The sequence below is a fragment of the Trichomonascus vanleenenianus genome, assembly GCF_965637985.1.
Source record: "Trichomonascus vanleenenianus strain CLIB 3782 genome assembly, contig: TRVA0_013S, whole genome shotgun sequence".
NCBI lineage: Eukaryota > Fungi > Ascomycota > Dipodascomycetes > Dipodascales > Trichomonascaceae > Blastobotrys > Blastobotrys vanleenenianus.
This window is the reverse complement of record NW_027481874.1, coordinates 282,601-300,305: the sequence shown is the minus strand read 5'-3', so window position 1 is coordinate 300,305 and position 17,705 is coordinate 282,601. Positions and strand designations below refer to the sequence as shown.

General features: G+C 46.2%; 4 protein-coding genes across 4 annotated transcripts; 1 reads left to right on the top strand and 3 right to left on the bottom strand.

The window, feature by feature from the left end:
• Positions 1 to 9: 9 nt before the first annotated feature.
• TAO3 (Tao3p) lies at positions 10 to 8,144 on the bottom strand (the record flags this gene model as incomplete). The annotated part of the gene is made up of 3 exons (XM_076684204.1): positions 8,114 to 8,144; positions 7,980 to 8,062; positions 10 to 7,912 (listed from the first exon to the last, which is right to left on the bottom strand). Exon 3 carries the CDS (start codon positions 7,909 to 7,911, stop codon positions 10 to 12), a length of 7,902 nt encoding a protein of 2,633 aa, XP_076541679.1. The 5' UTR covers position 7,912; positions 7,980 to 8,062; positions 8,114 to 8,144.
• A 653-nt stretch (positions 8,145 to 8,797) lies between these two features.
• TOP2 (DNA topoisomerase 2) lies at positions 8,798 to 13,438 on the bottom strand (the record flags this gene model as incomplete). Its single annotated transcript, XM_076684203.1, has 2 exons — positions 8,798 to 12,661; positions 12,716 to 13,438. The coding sequence occupies 2 exons, from the start codon at positions 13,436 to 13,438 to the stop codon at positions 8,798 to 8,800; spliced, it is 4,587 nt and encodes a 1,528-aa protein (XP_076541678.1).
• Positions 13,439 to 14,275: 837 nt separating this feature from the next.
• Positions 14,276 to 14,776, bottom strand: TRVA0_013S02872 (uncharacterized protein; the record flags this gene model as incomplete). Its single annotated transcript, XM_076684202.1, has 1 exon — positions 14,276 to 14,776. The coding sequence occupies one exon, from the start codon at positions 14,774 to 14,776 to the stop codon at positions 14,276 to 14,278; it is 501 nt and encodes a 166-aa protein (XP_076541677.1).
• A 774-nt stretch (positions 14,777 to 15,550) lies between these two features.
• On the top strand, positions 15,551 to 17,086 carry TNA1 (high-affinity nicotinic acid transporter; the record flags this gene model as incomplete). Its single annotated transcript, XM_076684201.1, has 1 exon — positions 15,551 to 17,086. One exon carries the CDS (start codon positions 15,551 to 15,553, stop codon positions 17,084 to 17,086), a length of 1,536 nt encoding a protein of 511 aa, XP_076541676.1.
• Positions 17,087 to 17,705: the final 619 nt, after the last annotated feature.

Here is a 17,705-nt window from a genome sequence, read left to right as displayed (position 1 = left end):
AAACAATAATTAAGGAAATTGGAAGGTGGAATGACTGGGGTGATATGGGTTCTTCTCCGGATCGCTGCTGTTGTAAGACTGTTTGTGCTGCTGGAACCCGCTCCCTTGACTAGAAGAAGGCATCCTCGGAGAACTACTCGCTGTACTGCTTCCAACGCCAGCCAAATATGTACCGCCATTATTATTGTAAGAAATAGCGGTCGCAGAAGCAGCACTAGTAGATGAGGACTCCGATCGACACTCCTCAAGATCGTCGCGCTTCCTTAACTGGTCTCGGCTCTTCTTGTCCTTTTTCTTGTCCTTCTTGTCTTCCTTTTTTGACTTTTCCTCATGCTTGTGTTTGTCCTCCTTTTTCGTCTTGTCTTCTTTCTTGGACTTACCTTCTTTTTTTGACTTATCCCCAGACTTTTTCTTCTTGCCAATGGTAGACGCACCCTTGAGCAAGCTTTCAAGTCGGAAGGAGCTCTCATTCGACACTGGGGTCTTTCGATCATTCGCCGTATACTGGACAGCAGGCGGATGTGGAGGTGTCGCGACAGGAGATTTTAGGCTGGGGGATGACTTGTTGCTGTGGTCTGGGTACCTAATTGTATCAAATGAGTTATAACTGTCATCCCGGACAAACTCTTCATCGTCTGCGTCCCCGTTAGCCTCATCATCGCCAAATCCGCCGAGCTCTTCGCGTCCAAATTCAACAATCTGTCGCCTTTTTGATGACAGGTTACGAATCTGTGGATAGGCCAACCGAGAAGCACCAAAACTGTCACTGCTATACTGGGTGTAGTTCGAACTGTTATGGTAATATTCCCCTCCGCCTCCAAACGAATCAGCCAGAGAGGTCTTGAAGGACGTGGTGGAGGGAGTTCTTGCCAACGACCTGTTTAGAATGATAGAAACCTTTTTGTCGTAAAGCTGTGGAGCAGACTCGACAGGATCAATAGCATTGTCGACACTAGCATCTGTATCGGTGACCGAGACACTATGAGCATGATACGCCCTATTGGATGAAGGCTTCTTCTTCATGTTGCTCGCAAAGAACGAATCCAAGTTATCCAGCGCCGTCCACATCTGGTTCATAGATCCGTCATCAGCAAATGGTGTTCCATCAGTCCTGTCCATACCGTATCCATATGCTTCCTCCTTATGGAACTGGAATTCATCAGCATTTGCATCCTGATTAGAGTAAACACTAGAGGACGCACAGGTGTAAAAGACCGCATGAACATTATTCCTGGTGATACTGGCTGTGATAGCTGGTTGAGGAACAGACCAGCCACTTTCATCTGGAATGCCGAACAAGGTGGCCGTGCGCTCATACTCCTTTCGCAGGGTGCGGTTACCTAAACTCATCCGGAGCACATGCTTGTCCATCTTAGAAGCTGATATGCTGGATGCCTCATCCAAAACAGATAGAGCTTGCTCCGCAAAATCCGTTCGGAGCAGTCGTAGCAAAGGAGAAATTAAATCAGCTCCCACACCAGAGAACTCTTCGCGCTTCATGTCTACCATCGGGAATATTAACTTTAGTATCTCCATGGTTTCTTCTCGCACCCATCTAATGCGGTTGGAAAGGATACCCAAGAAGAACGAAAGAACGACCACCTCAGCATCAGGGAAGAAATTAGTCTGGATAGCTTGAACCGTTTGAATCAGGAAGTCTTTTTTGGTCCTAAACCGATTGTTGGCGAGAGAGGAAAGAATTCTAGATAGACCAGGCTGACCGTTCTTATCACAGCACTCCCTCAACACCTCCGCCGAAGCGACGACCTCAGGGGTAATTTCACCCATCTCAAGCGCATGTAAATATCGTGGCATATTGGTGCAAATAGCCAGAGCCAACTTGTGCGAGCTTCCAACGATCTCGTTGGGCTCCAGCTTATTCAGCTTTTCAAGCACGACAAGTGTCTGTTCCCACGAATTAGACGACCGCAAGCCAGGAAGAAGTGCTTGCTGCAACCCTTGGAACTCTCCTTCCCATTTATTCGGAAACACAGACACTAAGCAAGATACTGTATCCGGCGAATTGAGGTCGATCTTTGATAAGAACTTCTCCAAAATGGACAGTACCTCGATGAACTCTTCTTCATGAACAGTATTGAGGCAGGCGACAGCCGCCCAGAATAACTGAGGATAGTTAATAAGCTCCTCCGACGGGGTTTCTGCTGCGACCGCATTGAGCGTCATTAGAATCTGCATCGCAAATCCTTGAATATCGGGGGTAGAGTCAGAAATAGTATTGGACAATCGGGCAAGCATGTCCGCCAGCATACCTTGGTCCATATACGAGAGCAAACACCGGAAAATCTGGAAGGAGCGGCAGGCAATGTGGCGCACGGGGCAAGCAGTAGCCCAATGTAACGCAATTCTAGCCCAAAGCTTCCTAATATCAGGCATACTTGCCGTTAGATAGTCCAGCACCTGCGTGATTAAGATATTCATCGACGGTGGAGTACGAGCCCCGTCCTTATCACTGTTCAAATCGTCATAGGCCCATTGAAGCTTTGTGTCACCCTGTCGCAGCTTTTCCAAAAATCTCTCCCTGCCTGCTTCAAGGGGAGTATAACCATTGACAATCAACACCAACATCTCCCTGGCCTGATCCGAGACAATGGGGATATAATGATCGAACAACGCAATCGCAACATGGAGTATCAGCGGCAGATTCGTTTGCACTGTATCATTCGGAGTAATCATAAGGTCGACCAATAGAATGATTGCCAACTGACATTGGGAGAGGGATATCTCCTTTCCTCTTATCGGCAAGAAGTCATCCATCTCAGCAACATACGGATACATTTTCTTGGCTTCCTCTGCATCCAACTCTTCTGGATGCACAGGGATCATGGACTTCGGAACTAGGTAACCAACAAGTGTGTCCAAAAGAGCATGACCTGGAATGCTACTAGCCAAGTATAACACTATCTTTCGAGCATACTGCACAAAAGTAGGGTCCCGTTTAGCCAAACTCTGCCGAACAACAAAGTCGAGAATGACATTCAAGTTGTTCGGATACAAACCGTTCGCGAGTGCCACCCATAAGGCCTCAACTTCATTGTTAATCCGATCGCTGAATGCAACAGTAATTTCCAATAAATTGCATAGCACCATCATTGCACTCGCATTTGGCTGCTGCTGATCATTGCCATCCATCTGCAATTCGACAATCTGAACCCATGGCAGCAAAACAGAGAGAATATCTCTTCGTGACATATCGCTTACTCGATGGAAGAACATTGACATTTCGGAAAAGATCATGAATGCGTCCTGGGGATGATCGTTTGCAAAACGTGTTGACAAGCTAAACAAAACGCGCTTGTAGATAGTTGGCGAACGGCTCACAACACTGGTCTCAAACTCATGCATACAGGACTTCACATAAAACCGCGTCTCTGTAGCGTAGAGGAGCTTGCCCGCCAGGGAACGTATTTCAAAGTCCTCATCACCAGTCTTAAATAATCCAAGCGTCAATGCTTGTCTAACCTCACAAGGATACTCCGGATTGCTCAAGAGGACCTCTGCAACCGTTTTGAAGTAGCTTCTCGCTGTTTTAGGGTCCGGGAACATCTTGTAGCAATTAGCCACAGCTTCACCAAATATCGATTTATGCTCTGGGTTGTATTCCAGTAGGTTCCTTAGTGCTTTGCGACCAACCACTTGCAAATCATCCCTGGAATTTGTCAGCAAGTTGTTTATCCATCCAAGAATACCCTCTACATTGAAAGAGCTAGTATTTTGAATTCCATTTGCACAATCGGTAACAACCTTCTGGATCGGACCAGCACAGAGTGCAGCCATGGCATTCATAATAGCCATCTCGGATTTGCGCTTTTCCAGTTCCATAGATGCTAATACCATGTTCTTCTCCCGAGAATCCTTGGTAGTGTTCAATGCCGCTTGCTTCATTATCGCCTCTCTGTCACGCGCAAGAGTATTATGCTGACGGAACTCGCACCATTCTTCAATGAGCCGGAAGTACTTCACTCGAGTTTCAAACGTCAGCAATCCGATATTTTTCTTGCTTTGGTTGACACCCATAAGTAGGTTCTCCACAATACCGCAATAATATCGACGCAGCTTTTGATAATCCCAGCTAGTCTGGACGGTACTTGTAAACAAGAAAGTAGTTAGATCATCCAAAAATCCAATGAGTACCGTGATTACCCATTCATCATCAAATATCATTGGGTCAGAAAGATAATACGAAGTGACCTTAAAAGCGTGTGCAATTTCAGTAATCACCCTGTCCTGACGGTAGCCAGTGCTGGAATCTCGTCTAGGCGCTGAATATTGCCGCCCATATGCCTGACTAGAAGCAACAGCTTTCTTACTTTCACTCTTCCATCCTTCAATTGCTGGCTGCATGCATTCAAGCAGTGCCCGATAAATGTTAACATTAATGCAAGCAATTCCAGTAACAATCGCATCTCGAATGACGGGATTATCTACACCAAGGAGAGGAATAACCATTCTAAACACCGATCGAACAGAGGTAATGCGCTGGTGGTGAATAGTGACCTTTTGAACAGACTTTTTCCTGCTATGATGACTGTGACTGTCAGGAACATGCAATTTTTGTTCGTCAGTCAATGTCAACGTCAAGCATGCAACAATCAAGTAGATCCGCCACTGCTCCACAACAACTTCAGGGTGAGTCCGCATTGAGTGCTTCGCCAGGAATCCATGGCTGCCATAACCTGAAGAGTCCGCACGCATATACTCTAGTACAACATCGTGCATTTTAACCAAACGGACGCATACGACATTTCGTGCAATTGCAATAGGGATCGGGTAATCAAGGAAGCATACTTTGACGAACGATGGAAATGCTTTCAGCCAAAGTGCCGTATCAACGCCGTAGTCCGATTCGGCGACCTTAATGAGAGATTCTTTTTTCTTGCTGCTCAACTTTTGAAGTCGGGTTCGCTCGGGCATGCTTAAGGCGATAGGCGGATTTGAGCTCTCGAATATTTCTGCAACATCAGCTCTCTCCAGATAGTTAATCAATCGGCAAGGAGCAGCCATGGAGCTCTTTGATGGACGACGCGAATGGTTTGAAGTACGTTCAATATGTTCCTCATGTTGCCGAATTGCCTTGTCAAACTCAGCGGTCAGTCTCAAGATCTTTATAGCAAGATGCCTAATAACGCGATCTTGGGAGCACAAAAAGTAGAGTCCATTACCTTCGACCTCTTCAATTGATGGCCACCAGCTATTCATAATTGCATCATCTCCGCCTGGGCGTTTCTCTTCTTCCGGTGGACTCAGATTGTTGCCATTAAAGTTGAATGGAGAATCACCACGATTCAGCTGAGTAGCGGCAGTAGAAGTAGTAGACTCTTTCTTCGCAGAACTTCCAATTTTCTCGACCCAAATCTCAAGCAGCTCAACGTATACTCTCAGAAGCCTTTCGTAGTCAGAACTACTAGACGCAGAGGGATCATACGCAGTAAAGAGCTTCTCATCATAGGAGAAAAGTAACTTAGAGAATGTAACAACTATCACCCGTGTATCTCTAGTTTGCGCCAACACCTTAAGAGATCTAATAGCAGCCAGCGAGACTTTGGAATTGGAATGAATCGTATTTCGGCAGAGGGTCTCAATCACTTTGCTGTATGTTCCATCGTTGGCTAAGGTCCATGGGAAGCTCTCAATAATAACACAAAATAGATCAACAAGAAGAGATCGCTGATTCTGGGAAGAGCTGTCGCTGCCAAAGTGGAATGAAACACCGATAGGTGCCTTGGACGGCTGTGAACGCTCCTCTGTCGCTCTCCTATTCGCGCCAAATTGAGTGTCGCATAGCGTCAGCAACTGGTAAAGGGCTCGACTGAATTTTTCGTAAACCTCCAGCAACGCGCCAAACGGCTTGGGTGCTATAGCAGGGTCCTTGATCCTCGGATCCTTAACCATTTCTGTTAACAAATCATCCGTGGGGAAAGGTGGACGTTCGCCGGATTCAACATCGGTAAGAATCTCGACAAATGCCTTGATAGCGATAATAGAGCGCTCTGGAATAAGAGCATCAAGCGAATGCACTTCACTGCTTCCATTTGCATTATTAAGCAGGAATTGGAATATAAGGTTTTCCAGGACATATTGGCGATAACCATATGCAGCAACTCGAATGAGATTAACGCAGGGTGGGTTGACATACGGGTCAGACACCGTCCATGCCTTCTTATTTGATGATCCCAAAACAGTCCTTGTGATTATATCAAGCTTTTTCGTTGTATTGTTCAGCGACTCGGTATTTCGACACATATACACCCAGAGCAATCTTGCAGCGCCTGTGTAGAACGTTGCCCTGTTGTTCCGTTCCTTCAACTTTGGTGCATTGTTTTCAAATATTTGTAGCCAGTTGTTAGCGAAAAGCTCCTGTGGTGCAACGCTCAATACTGTTGCGCAGAATGGGAAGCATTGAATCCAGAGCTTGGGTCGACTAATGAGTTCCATAGATTTGCTGAACAGCAACTCAGTTGCCTGAACCCAAGTAGGGTGATTGAGCTCCGCGGTCGCAACTCCAGGGATGGGCAGCAAAATTTGAGATATGACCTCCATGTATGCCAATTTAATGGTCATGTTCTGGGTTCTAGAAAAGAACTTCGCCAAGGACTCTAAAAAGTTGGCCGACTCCTCCAGCATATCCATTGGATACAACCGCATTTTTAAGTACCTCATACCGTGGATAACCAATTGAGTGCTGACTTCTTTCTCCTTACTCAACTGGGTTGCTGGGATCTTTTCCAACTCTGCGATAAACCTATCGCCCACGCTAATAAACCTAGAGTCAGACATCTCACCAAGGAGTTTTGCAAACAGATTCCAATTCGCCCGACGGATAATGCTGCCAGAAATCAGATCCGGCTCTGCGGTACGCAGTTGCTTGAACACAATTTCCTCAAGCTTCTCGCTTAGGTCGTCCCCAAGCACCTCTGGAGGAGTCTGCCTGACAATCTCCATAAGGACTCTACACAGAATGTAAATGCTAACCAGACTCTTCCTGTCCGCTTGAATGGCAGCCTCTCGCGGGTCCAATGGAGTTGTGGCAGTACCATGGATATAGGACCCGCTTCTAGAGTGGTTTCCATTACCAGGTGCATTATTCGCAGCTTGTGCAGTCGCTTCGGACTTTGACTTTCGCCAAAACATAACAGAATCAATCACCGGCTTTGGCTTACGTCTAGCAATATACCCCAATGACGCAATAATTTTATCAAAAGAAGGATCTTTCCCCTCGCCAAGTATCTCCCCGATATTGGGTTCCGATTCATAGGAATATCCTAAGCAAAGATTGAGCTTACGCTCGGCATACCTCACAAACTGAGTAAACAGAATATGAAGTGCATATTCCGAAGGGGTTTTCGGATCATGTTGCTTTGACTTATTTGGTGCAAGCGCCTGGGATTGCTGTTGTTGCGGCAATACCGGATCGCTCGAAGTCTGCAGGGGGAAATTATCGTAAACTTCTGTACTTTGAGATGCATTAGTCGGAGAACTGATCGCTAGTGATTGCGCCACTGGGGAGCTGGTGGTGGTCGGAGGGGCAGTTAGCGCTTGAGACTGGCCCTGTTGTTCCTGGAATACAAAACTGTGAGAAGTATGCGTATCCACAGGTCTCAGTGACAATCCTTGAGGAATATTCGGTATCGCTGGATGGCCGCTTGGCCTATCAATTGAGAGCTGGTGGTGTTTTCTAATTGGGGGAAGAGCTCGGGAATAAGTCGCCGCCCGTGTAGGTCGAGGATGGGCAAGCTCTCGGTGAGGAGACGTCATATTGCTTGGAAGTGACAGGTTTCTGTCATGGTTATATTCTTTCTCTTGCTTCTTTGGCGGTGGTGGAGGCGTCGTCGGTTCTTTGACCAACTTCGACCCCGGATCCAAATTCGGAGGGTCCTGACTGTTCAACTCCATCCTACAACAAAAAAACAAAAGCAAGTTAGCCTAAATACAGGGAAAAGCCTATTCAATGGGGATCTTACTTCTTGGATCAAAGGAGTCTGGTCACCTCGCGAGACAGAGAATTCCCTTCAAATGGCGCGTGTTGTTTCGAAGGTACCGGTAACTGGAAAATACACATTAGCATGACACCCAAACTGCGAATGAAAGAACTTACTATAAAATAAATGCAAAACAAAAATTCAATGCTTAGATCGATCTACTAAATCGAACAATGAGGGCTAACAGCCTCTACAAATCAATTCTTCTTGCTGTTATGCGGAGAAATGTTGATACAGTAGAATGAGGTTGGCGCTCTGATCTTTGGGAGGGCGGCTCACCACAAGACACAGGGGTGCTGGTGATGCCGGTACCGCGTTGTCGGTAATTTAGAGCCCCACAGCATCTCGCTATACATACTGCATACCTTTGAATAACTTAGGGACCCCAGTTTGAGTACGAGGAAGGAGTCGGAGTAGTTCTATCTATTCGACAAATAACTAGTAAATGGGACTACCGGTAATCCCAGTTGAATTGTCTTGTTAGGCCCTCTGGTTCAAGAAAACGAACTCAGAGTACCGGTAATTCTCTAAGTGTGGTCAGCTCTACTTCAATGAATAAGAAACTGACACGATAACAACATGAAATACCAATTTTCCGGGGTAAAATCTTCATAACATATTTTTTGGACTACGATATCACCAAAGACTTTAAATGATCACCCTTATTACTTTACCTCCTACTGCTATTACCGGTATCTAGGTTAGTATCGCCTACTGTATTAACAAGTACCGATATCAGTGAAAGATTCAACATATATATCCTTACAATAAATCCAAATTACGGTATATGTTAATTACACTCATTCAAAATCACCGTCGTCATCATCAACGACAAAATCATCATCTTGGCTATCAAGGGCCATCGAAGAGTCATCAATGACATATGATTTTTTGGCGGCAGCTCCTCGACGAGCACGTTGTCGTGGAGCCGGGATCTCTTCGACTTCATTCATGTCATTATCCTCCATTTCCTCGTCAGAGTCGAAGATACCCTTCTTCTTAGCCTTTGGTTTGGCTGCGGCCTTAGGCTCGACTGGTTTCGAAGATGAAGCCCTAGACGATGACGCCTTCGTAGCAGCAGGAGCCCTCTTCTTACTCGGGAGAATCTCACTAAATGGATCCTCTTCATCATCAGATATCTTGAATTCGTCCATAAAGTTCTTCTTCACCGAAGGTTTCTTAGCAGAAGAAGTGACCCCAAATCCAGCATTGAGGTCATTGTAGAGGTCATCAGGGTCCATGTCAAACTCGTCGCGCTTCTTTGACGGTGGAGTGCCGAAGATTGAACTAGTATTGCCAAAAATAGACTTCTTTTTCGGTGGTTCTGGTTTCGCATCAAAGGACAGGGTAGTCTGCTTTTTACCCGCAGCAGACGATGCTGCTGCCTTAGAGGGAACCGCTTTCGCAGGCTCTTTTTTGACTCTCGATGTGGCCGGCTTCTTCTTACTGCCTACCACAAAATCTTCGTCATCATCATCATCATCAGCATTCTTCTTCTTTCGTCCACCGCCTCGCTTCTTAGCTGGTCGCTTAGCGCCCAGAACGACGGCCTCACGCTTTTCCCTATCTTCCTCCTGGAACTCCTCCCAATGGGTAACAAACTCGTCGAGATCAAAGTTCCAAAGATCCTTGGCGCTCTTCTTCAGAAGTTCATTCAATTCTGATTCTTTATTATCTCGTTCCTTAATGAGCTTTTCGTATCGCTCTCGCGTAAGGGACCAAAGGGACATGCCCAACAAGTAGTCATAAGTGGCTGCCTGTGGTTTTTTTACAGTCTCATCCTGAGCAATCTTAGCCGCTTCTTCATCTTGCTCTGCCATCTCCTCCAATTCGTTAACGGTTCGATCAGCTTCCAAATCTTCCTCATTTTCCTCCCACACGGCATTTCCGTTCTTGTCGTACTTTGGGAACTTGAGTCGATGAAGCTCGTCGACAAGTTCGTCCTTTCGTCGATTAGAAACGGAGAGCTTCTTGTCAATAATCAACTTGACAAATCGAGCCTGATGAGAAAGCTTTTCGAGCTGATTCTTGAGTTTGCCCGCGATGTAGTCCTTTCGCTTCTGGTAGTACTCAAGTCGTACATAATAGAACTCGGAGAGGATCTGCTCTGGGGTGTCGTACTTCTTAATCTTGCATTGTGGATCAAATGCAATCATATTGCCCAAGTTGATTGTAGCAGTGAGCTTAAATTTTTGCAAAAGTCCTTCTTTAAGAGCATTTTCCATCTGTGCCTTATTCATGGTGACCACGAACTTGACGCTAACGCCGTGCTCTTCAGTCATATCCTCAATCCAGCCCTTGTCATTCTTGTCACGTTTATCTTTAACAATGGCATCCAGAAGGAATTCCTTCATGGTCTGAGTCCACATCCGGGCAGGAAGCTCAGTAATCTCAACAGTCCTGTCGTCTATCTGTTCAATGACGCCATTGACTCGGAATTTGTCGCTAGCAATTCTCTCGATAGTACCATCCCATCCCCTAAACCAAGGCGTCATAGGCTCCATGTCTTCACCATTCATTAGTCTCCTAATGTTATCCACCAAGTCCATCGGGTTGAATGGCGGAATATTAGTGGACCAACCCGTACCAATACCTTCTGCACCATTGACAAGTAAGGTAGGCAACACTGGCAAGTACCATTCCGGCTCGACAGTACTCTCATCGTCGTCCAAATACTTGAGAAGTGGATCATCGTTTGGATTGAAGACTTTTCTAGTCAATTTGTTCAATTCGGTGAAGATATATCGCGGAGCGGATGCATCTTTACCACCAACCGCACGAGAACCAAAAGAACCGCGTGGCATCAAGAAGTACAAGTTATTGGCACCAACAAAGTCTTGGGCGAGGCCGACAATGGTCTGATAAAGCGACTGTTCACCGTGGTGGTAACCGGTATTTTCAGAGATATAACCACCCAGCTGAGCAACCTTAATGTCAGTAGTCAAATTTCGCTTGAAACAACCGTACAAAATCTTTCGTTGACCAGGTTTAAATCCATCAAGCACGTTTGGAATGGACCGTATGTTATCGGCCATAGAAAACAGAATCAACTCCTTGTTGATGAAATCGGAGATTGGAATTTCACTCAAGTCTGGATCCAAGTGAGTGCCCGGCTTGAATGCTCGAAGCCAGTCTTTTCGCGCATCAGCATTTTTCTTGGCAAATGCGAGCTCAATGAACCCCTTGTCGCCGGGCTGAAGGTGATGGAAGGTCTTGAGATGCTTGTCGAGCTTGGCAAAGTACTCACGGCCTTCGCTATTGGGTTCAGAGGTACCCAAACCTTTGTAGTACTTCTGTTTCCATATACATGTTTTCCCTTCAGTGTCACGCCAGAGCTCGTACTGTGGCATAGTATAGAAAGGAATAACACGGTCAACCCTCTTACCCTTCATGACGCTTACTTTGACAATAGGAGTAATAAACTCAACCAAAAAGCCTGGAATCTCCAGCAATCCGGGGAATGACGTCTCTAAAAAGTTGATAATCAACCCTTTAATATGGGAACCATCGTGATCCTGATCAGTCATGATCATGATACTGCCGTATCGCAGCCCATCTCTAGAGGTGTAGTGCTTTTTGTGCTGAAGGCCCATAATCTGCTTGATGGCCTGGATCTCGGCATTTTTCATAATCTGGTCATGCGACGCTTCACGTACGTTGAGCAGTTTACCTCGCAGAGGGAACACTCCATAATAATCTCGTCCTACAACTGCTAGACCGGCAACCGCCAACGCCTTGGCCGAATCGCCCTCCGTGAGAATCAAGGTACACTTATGGCCCTCTTTGGTACCCGCTTTGTTGGCATCTTCGAGCTTGGGAAACCCAGTGAGCCGTCGCTTCTTACCACCATCCGTTTTCTTGAGCTCCTTATCAGCATTTGCCTGGGCAACGTCCATGACATTTTCAACGATGGATGTCTTGAGCACCTTTTTCATAAAATCGTCGGACAAAACGCACTTAGAGCCAAACGCAGATACTTTCGTAGTAAGTTGTTCCTTCGTCTGCGACGTGAAAGCCGGGTTCTCAATGAGACAGTTGATGAAGAGAAACATGTTGTTCTTAATCTGCACTGGACGGATGGGCGCTGACCGGTTTTTCTTTTTAACCAGCTCAGAGATCTTGGACACGAGTTGATCAGCGATGTAATTCACATGGGTACCGCCGCTAGTGGTTGCAATCGAGTTGACGAAGGAAACTTGATTGAAGGAATTGCCGTCAGAGACTCCAAAAGCGACTTCCCAGCGGTCGCCGAACCGCTCGTGGACAATTGTCTCCTTTGGCAACGCGCCATCCGAGATGTCTTCGCCATTGGCCTCGGCAGTCTGCTGTCGAAGAGCCTTAACAAACATGTTGACGTATTCCTTGAAATTCTTAACCTTTAGCCGCTTCTTATTGAGGTTCACTTTGATTCCATTGACTGAACCTGCCAAGTCATACACCCTTCGGTAGAGAACACCTAGGATATCATCGTCAAGCTTTTCCATGTTGAACTTTTGCAGGTCAGGCTTGAAGGTAATTCTAGTATACTCGTCCGCTTTTTTGAGATACGAGATCTTAGGCTTGCTCACATTAGACATATTGTCGGTCCATGTCTGAACATAGCTCTTCATCTGGTTTTTATCAGCAGTTTCCAACTTGAACTCAGTGGAAAAAATGTTACACAGCTAGTTTATCCTGTTAGCAAATCATTATTCTGTTTCGCCATGCAATTCACTTACCTTTGCGCCATAACCGTTCCGACCACCAGTTACTTTCTTCTCATCGTCATCGTAGTTACTCGACGTGAGGAGATTACCAAAAATCAACTCTGGAATGTACATTTTCTCTTTATCGTGGATCTCAATGGGAATACCGCGACCGTTATTGTAAATAGAAATCACGTTATTTTCGGCGTCGATTTCAACATTAAGGGTATCCATATTAGGGTCACGGATCTTGTTATCCGCAGCATTGACAAGAATTTCGTCAAAAATCTTGTACAAACCAGGAACTATAGTCACTTCCTTGTGGACCATTCGCTCGCTTTCGCGGTCATAGACCCACATCTTTATCTCAGTGGGCTCGGTCGATCCGATATAAGTATCTGGACGCTTCAATACATGCTCCAGCTGCGATAGCTTCTGGTACTGCTGGGATGCGGTGGATTTCTTCGTGCTGGCTTTAGGGGTTCCATTGCCATTGACGCCATTTACTGAGGCATTCCCATTAGCTGAGCTTTTCAACGGTGCTCTTTTCTTCGTTGTCGTACCTGACGTGGTCTTTGCTTTCTTTGCTGCTGGCTTAGCAGCAGCGGTCTTTTTGCCTCGCTTGGTAGTGGACTCTATTTCAAAATCGGAGTCTTCATCCTCGATAACGAAATCAAAAGGATCATCTTCGAACTCTTGATCGGAATCCCAACCAGCTCTAATCGCGCGATCTATCGCTCCTAAGTTTTCGCCCATTTTTATGGCACACACTCGCTTAGAAAGCTTTCTCTTCTACTCTATGAAGGTCAAGTGTTAAGGTCTAAGTGTGGTAAAACGAGGGTGTATCGCGAGGAACGCGTCGCGAAAGATGTTGTGAAGGGGAAAAAATTCCATGCATAAACAAACCGGGTCCTGCTGGTACTACAATTAAACCCTCTACATAATCTAAACAATCCAGTACGCCAGGTGATATGGATATCCTATAGCGAAATATTCTCCAAATAACAGCCTATAGAGTGTACTTTGACTGTTAGATTTGCTATTCAAGATAAATATTGCCGTTTCATCGCGTCTTCACTGCGCGCGAATTATATCATTGCGTTATATAACAGTTTTAATCGCGCTGAAATAAAGCCATTCAGGGGTATGCGGCTCGTTGCTACGGCAACTTCACCCCCCTAGTCTATCTAACCTGATAGGGAGCCAACATACCATTATACCGCATAATAAACGGACTTGATGATATTTTCTACAAGATCAGTTTTTACGTATGGGGCCATTTAATTGGCCCGTGGTTATAGTAACTAACAGAATACGTGCAGTGGGCTAATAGTGCTATGGCAACGCGAGAGAGATCTTTGCTCCAACGCATTGCCTCTTTGCCAATGGCAGTAAACAATTCTATCAGTTTTTTCTAGTACATTGTAATTATCAAGAACTATACGTCTCCTAGTAAAGGATCAAATAAAAAGTTAGCAGGCTCAGCCAGGGCCCTGTTATCAGTAATCGAAGTTGAGCGGTACATAGAATGTGTGGTTCTTCATTTTTGGGACCCCCGCCAACAACTACTCCAACGTCTACCCCGCTCAACATCTAGCAGGGGAAAAAAATATTTATCAGCCGGGGATCTCTTGAGTCTGGTTGCCGAAACGGTTGATGATCAATCAAAAGAGTTCTAGACTGTTTATTCAATTCAACACGGAGCATGCGGAGAAGGCAGATAAGCAAAGATTTACGGCGTTCAAAACAGGGTGTGAAAGCTGGGTGTCGTTTCGGAGGAACGGGACGTCGTCGTTCCACTGAGGAGAATTGTAACTGATCTGCACAATGCCTTGGCTTGGCACGATGATCTTGGAAGCGTGCCAGTTGCAGTGGTGGGGTAAGTACATGTACTGTAGTTAGCCCTTTGCGTGACGGTGCATCACCGCGGAAAGGTAAATACAGTGGGGGGGGGGGGGATAGAGCATAAGCCCTGCAAAAAAAATTAAGAATCGAAAAATGTACAACATCAGGGAACGCAAGGGCTATATCAGCCCTTTTTAAGAGTACTGTAGTGTCAAAAGGGGGGTTATGTACGTCTGTAGTTCGCGGCATACGGCGGAGGCATCGGGGAATGAAACGGAGGCTCTATTTCCGACCGCTGCGTACTGCTACTACTGGCTATTGCATCTCTCCGATTCGTTCGGGTAAGTTGGTCTCCTTTCCTACAGTTACATAATGCGTCGGTATAATCTAGACGTATGCTTGAAGCAGATAAGATGCCTTCTAGGCTCCTGTCACTCCTCCCTATCACAGTACACGTTGGCTATCGGTAAGAAGTATTGAATTTTATGAGCAGCTAATCCATTGAATTGTTGTTGGGGCAAATTTTTGGGCTGGGGAAATATGGATTGATCGAATCAATTGATCCCATAAGATGGTAGGGTTACAGTGTAATAACACTACATACTTTCCCTTCATTAAATGAATATTGTATGACCCGCTTGGTCTCATAAAAGGGGAACGATTTTTTTAACTTTGGCTTGATGCGATTGAGTGTGCCGCAATCTTCTAGATTATATTGAAGTACATGTACCAAATTGTGCTCAGCAAAAGCGCTTTGATCGACACTAGCTCTTCTTGCTTATGCTGCTGGAGGATCGCTATAGCAGGGTTACATATATGCGCATTTACACACCATGATCCACGGTACTGCGGGGAAGAAGCGTTAGTAATACCGGGTTTAATCCTTCCTTTCTGCCAGGGTGTTGATCTTGCGAGGATGAGGATCTTATATATAGAGGTCTCGACAATGCTATCCGATTTTCGTTTCTCCATCTCTGCTCAAGGTTCATCGTATTATTTTACAAATTATCCGAAGAAGTTAAAATGGCAATGAGTGTTGATGCCCCTGAAAATACCAGTGGCCCTGCCAATGACCCAGAGAAGCAGTCAATCCATTATTACGAGTCTTCTCTCAAAGAGGGCCAGGAGCCCGATATCCCGGACCCTGATGCCGGAAAGTCCGAAGAAGAGAAGGCTGCGGTAGACCGAAAGCTCCTCTGGAAGCTGGACCTTCACCTAATCCCGTGGCTGTCGCTGCTCTATCTCCTCTCATTCCTCGACCGAACCAATGTCGGCAATGCCAAGATTGAAGGCATGCTTGTCGACCTCAACATGACCTCTGGCCAGTACAATGCTGCGGCGACCATCTTCTTTATCAGCTATGCTCTGTTTGAACCTCTGACTAACATTCTGCTCAAGAAGCTGCGGCCACGGCTCTTTCTACCCCTGATTATGTTCTTCTGGGGTATCTGCATGACTTTCATGGGCTTTGCGACAAATTTCTCTGGGCTCATGGCGGCCAGATGGTTCCTGGGGCTTTGCGAAGCTGGTCTTTTCCCCGGTATCAATTACTATCTCTCGTGCTGGTACAAGCGAAGCGAGTTTGGTCTTCGAGCTGCCATCTTTTTCTCGGCTGCTGCCATTGCTGGAAGCTTTGGTGGTCTGCTGGCTGCTGCCATCAGCAACATGGACGGCATTGGCGGGAAGCCCGGCTGGGCGTGGATTTTTATCCTCGAGGGAGTTGCCACAGTGGTAATTGCCGTCATTTCTTACTGGATGGTTCACGATTTTCCTGATACTGCTACCTTCCTCAACAAGGATGACCACGCGCGAGTTATTCGACGACTCCACGCCGATCAGCAGGCCTCTGCTAACCATGAGGAGTTTAAGATGGTATTCCTGTGGCAGTCTCTCAAGGACTGGAAAACCTGGAACTCCATGATCATTTACATGGGTACCTGCGGGCCTCTCTATGGGTTCTCCCTTTTCCTGCCCACTATTATCAAGGATCTAGGTTATGTCTCGACACGTGCCCAGCTGCTTAGTGTTCCTCCATATGCTGTGGCGTGTGTGGCCACTATCGTCGCTGGCTTTGTTGCCGACAAGACGAAGCAGCGAGGGCTTATCAACGCTAGTGTTGCAGTAGTTGGCATGGTTGGCTTTGCAATGCTTATCAGTGGAGCGTCTCCTGGAGTCCGTTACGCAGGCACATTCCTCGGCGCATTGGGCATCTATCCGACCATTGCCAACACCATTACATGGGCAGCTAACAACACCGAAGGTGTCTACAAGCGTGGCGTCACTCTTGGATTTGTCATTGGCTGGGGTAATATTCAGGGTATTGTGTTCAGTAACGTCTATCTTGCTCGAGACGCTCCATTGTATCGAATTGGCCATGGCGTTGTGCTTGCCTACATGACGCTGTTTCTGTTTGGCGGCTCAATTATCCAACACATTTACTGTCGAGTACAGAACAAACGAAAGGCGGATGGCAAGCTGGACCATATCCTTATTGGCAAGACTCCTGAGGAGATCATTCTCCTTGGCGACAAGCATCCGAACTTCAGGTATACATTGTAATGCCCCTCCCATTATTTTGAATCGCTTTGATTAGTCTACAAAGGTCATCAATATGACTTGTTCAATTGTGTAGTACTTAGTTAGGGTTGATGGTACACTAATTGACATTTTTTATTCGGTGAGCCGCATGCGGCGTGGACCACCGTAAACGCACGTCCCCACCCATATTTTTTGAGCTGCGCGGTACCTGCAACCGAGCACGTTATGCGGCCATGAGATAAGCAGCTGTTTCCTGAGTAGTTTTTTAGGCTGCGTAAGCCTGCTGTACTACAGTAAGTCTCGACCTTTATAGCATTTGGCCCATTGCACACTACGTACGTAAGAGATACATTGCCACTTTGGGGGAGGCTCTACGTGCAATTCGGTTACACTCCTCGACCCAGAATAATGAGACTGATGGAGTAATAATGCATGAATAGGTATTCGCTGGTGGGTTCTAAACATTTAATACACAGTGTGTTTGGTTCTCCACAAAGCTTCAAGTCATAATGACGACCAAAGTTGATTTCGATCGCCGTACGCGTCACACAGGCGGCCTGCGGGAAGTGAGTCCCCATAGTGCGTGCGCAGTGGAGCTCGAGATACGTACCAAATTGAATACGCCGCACAAGCCGCACGC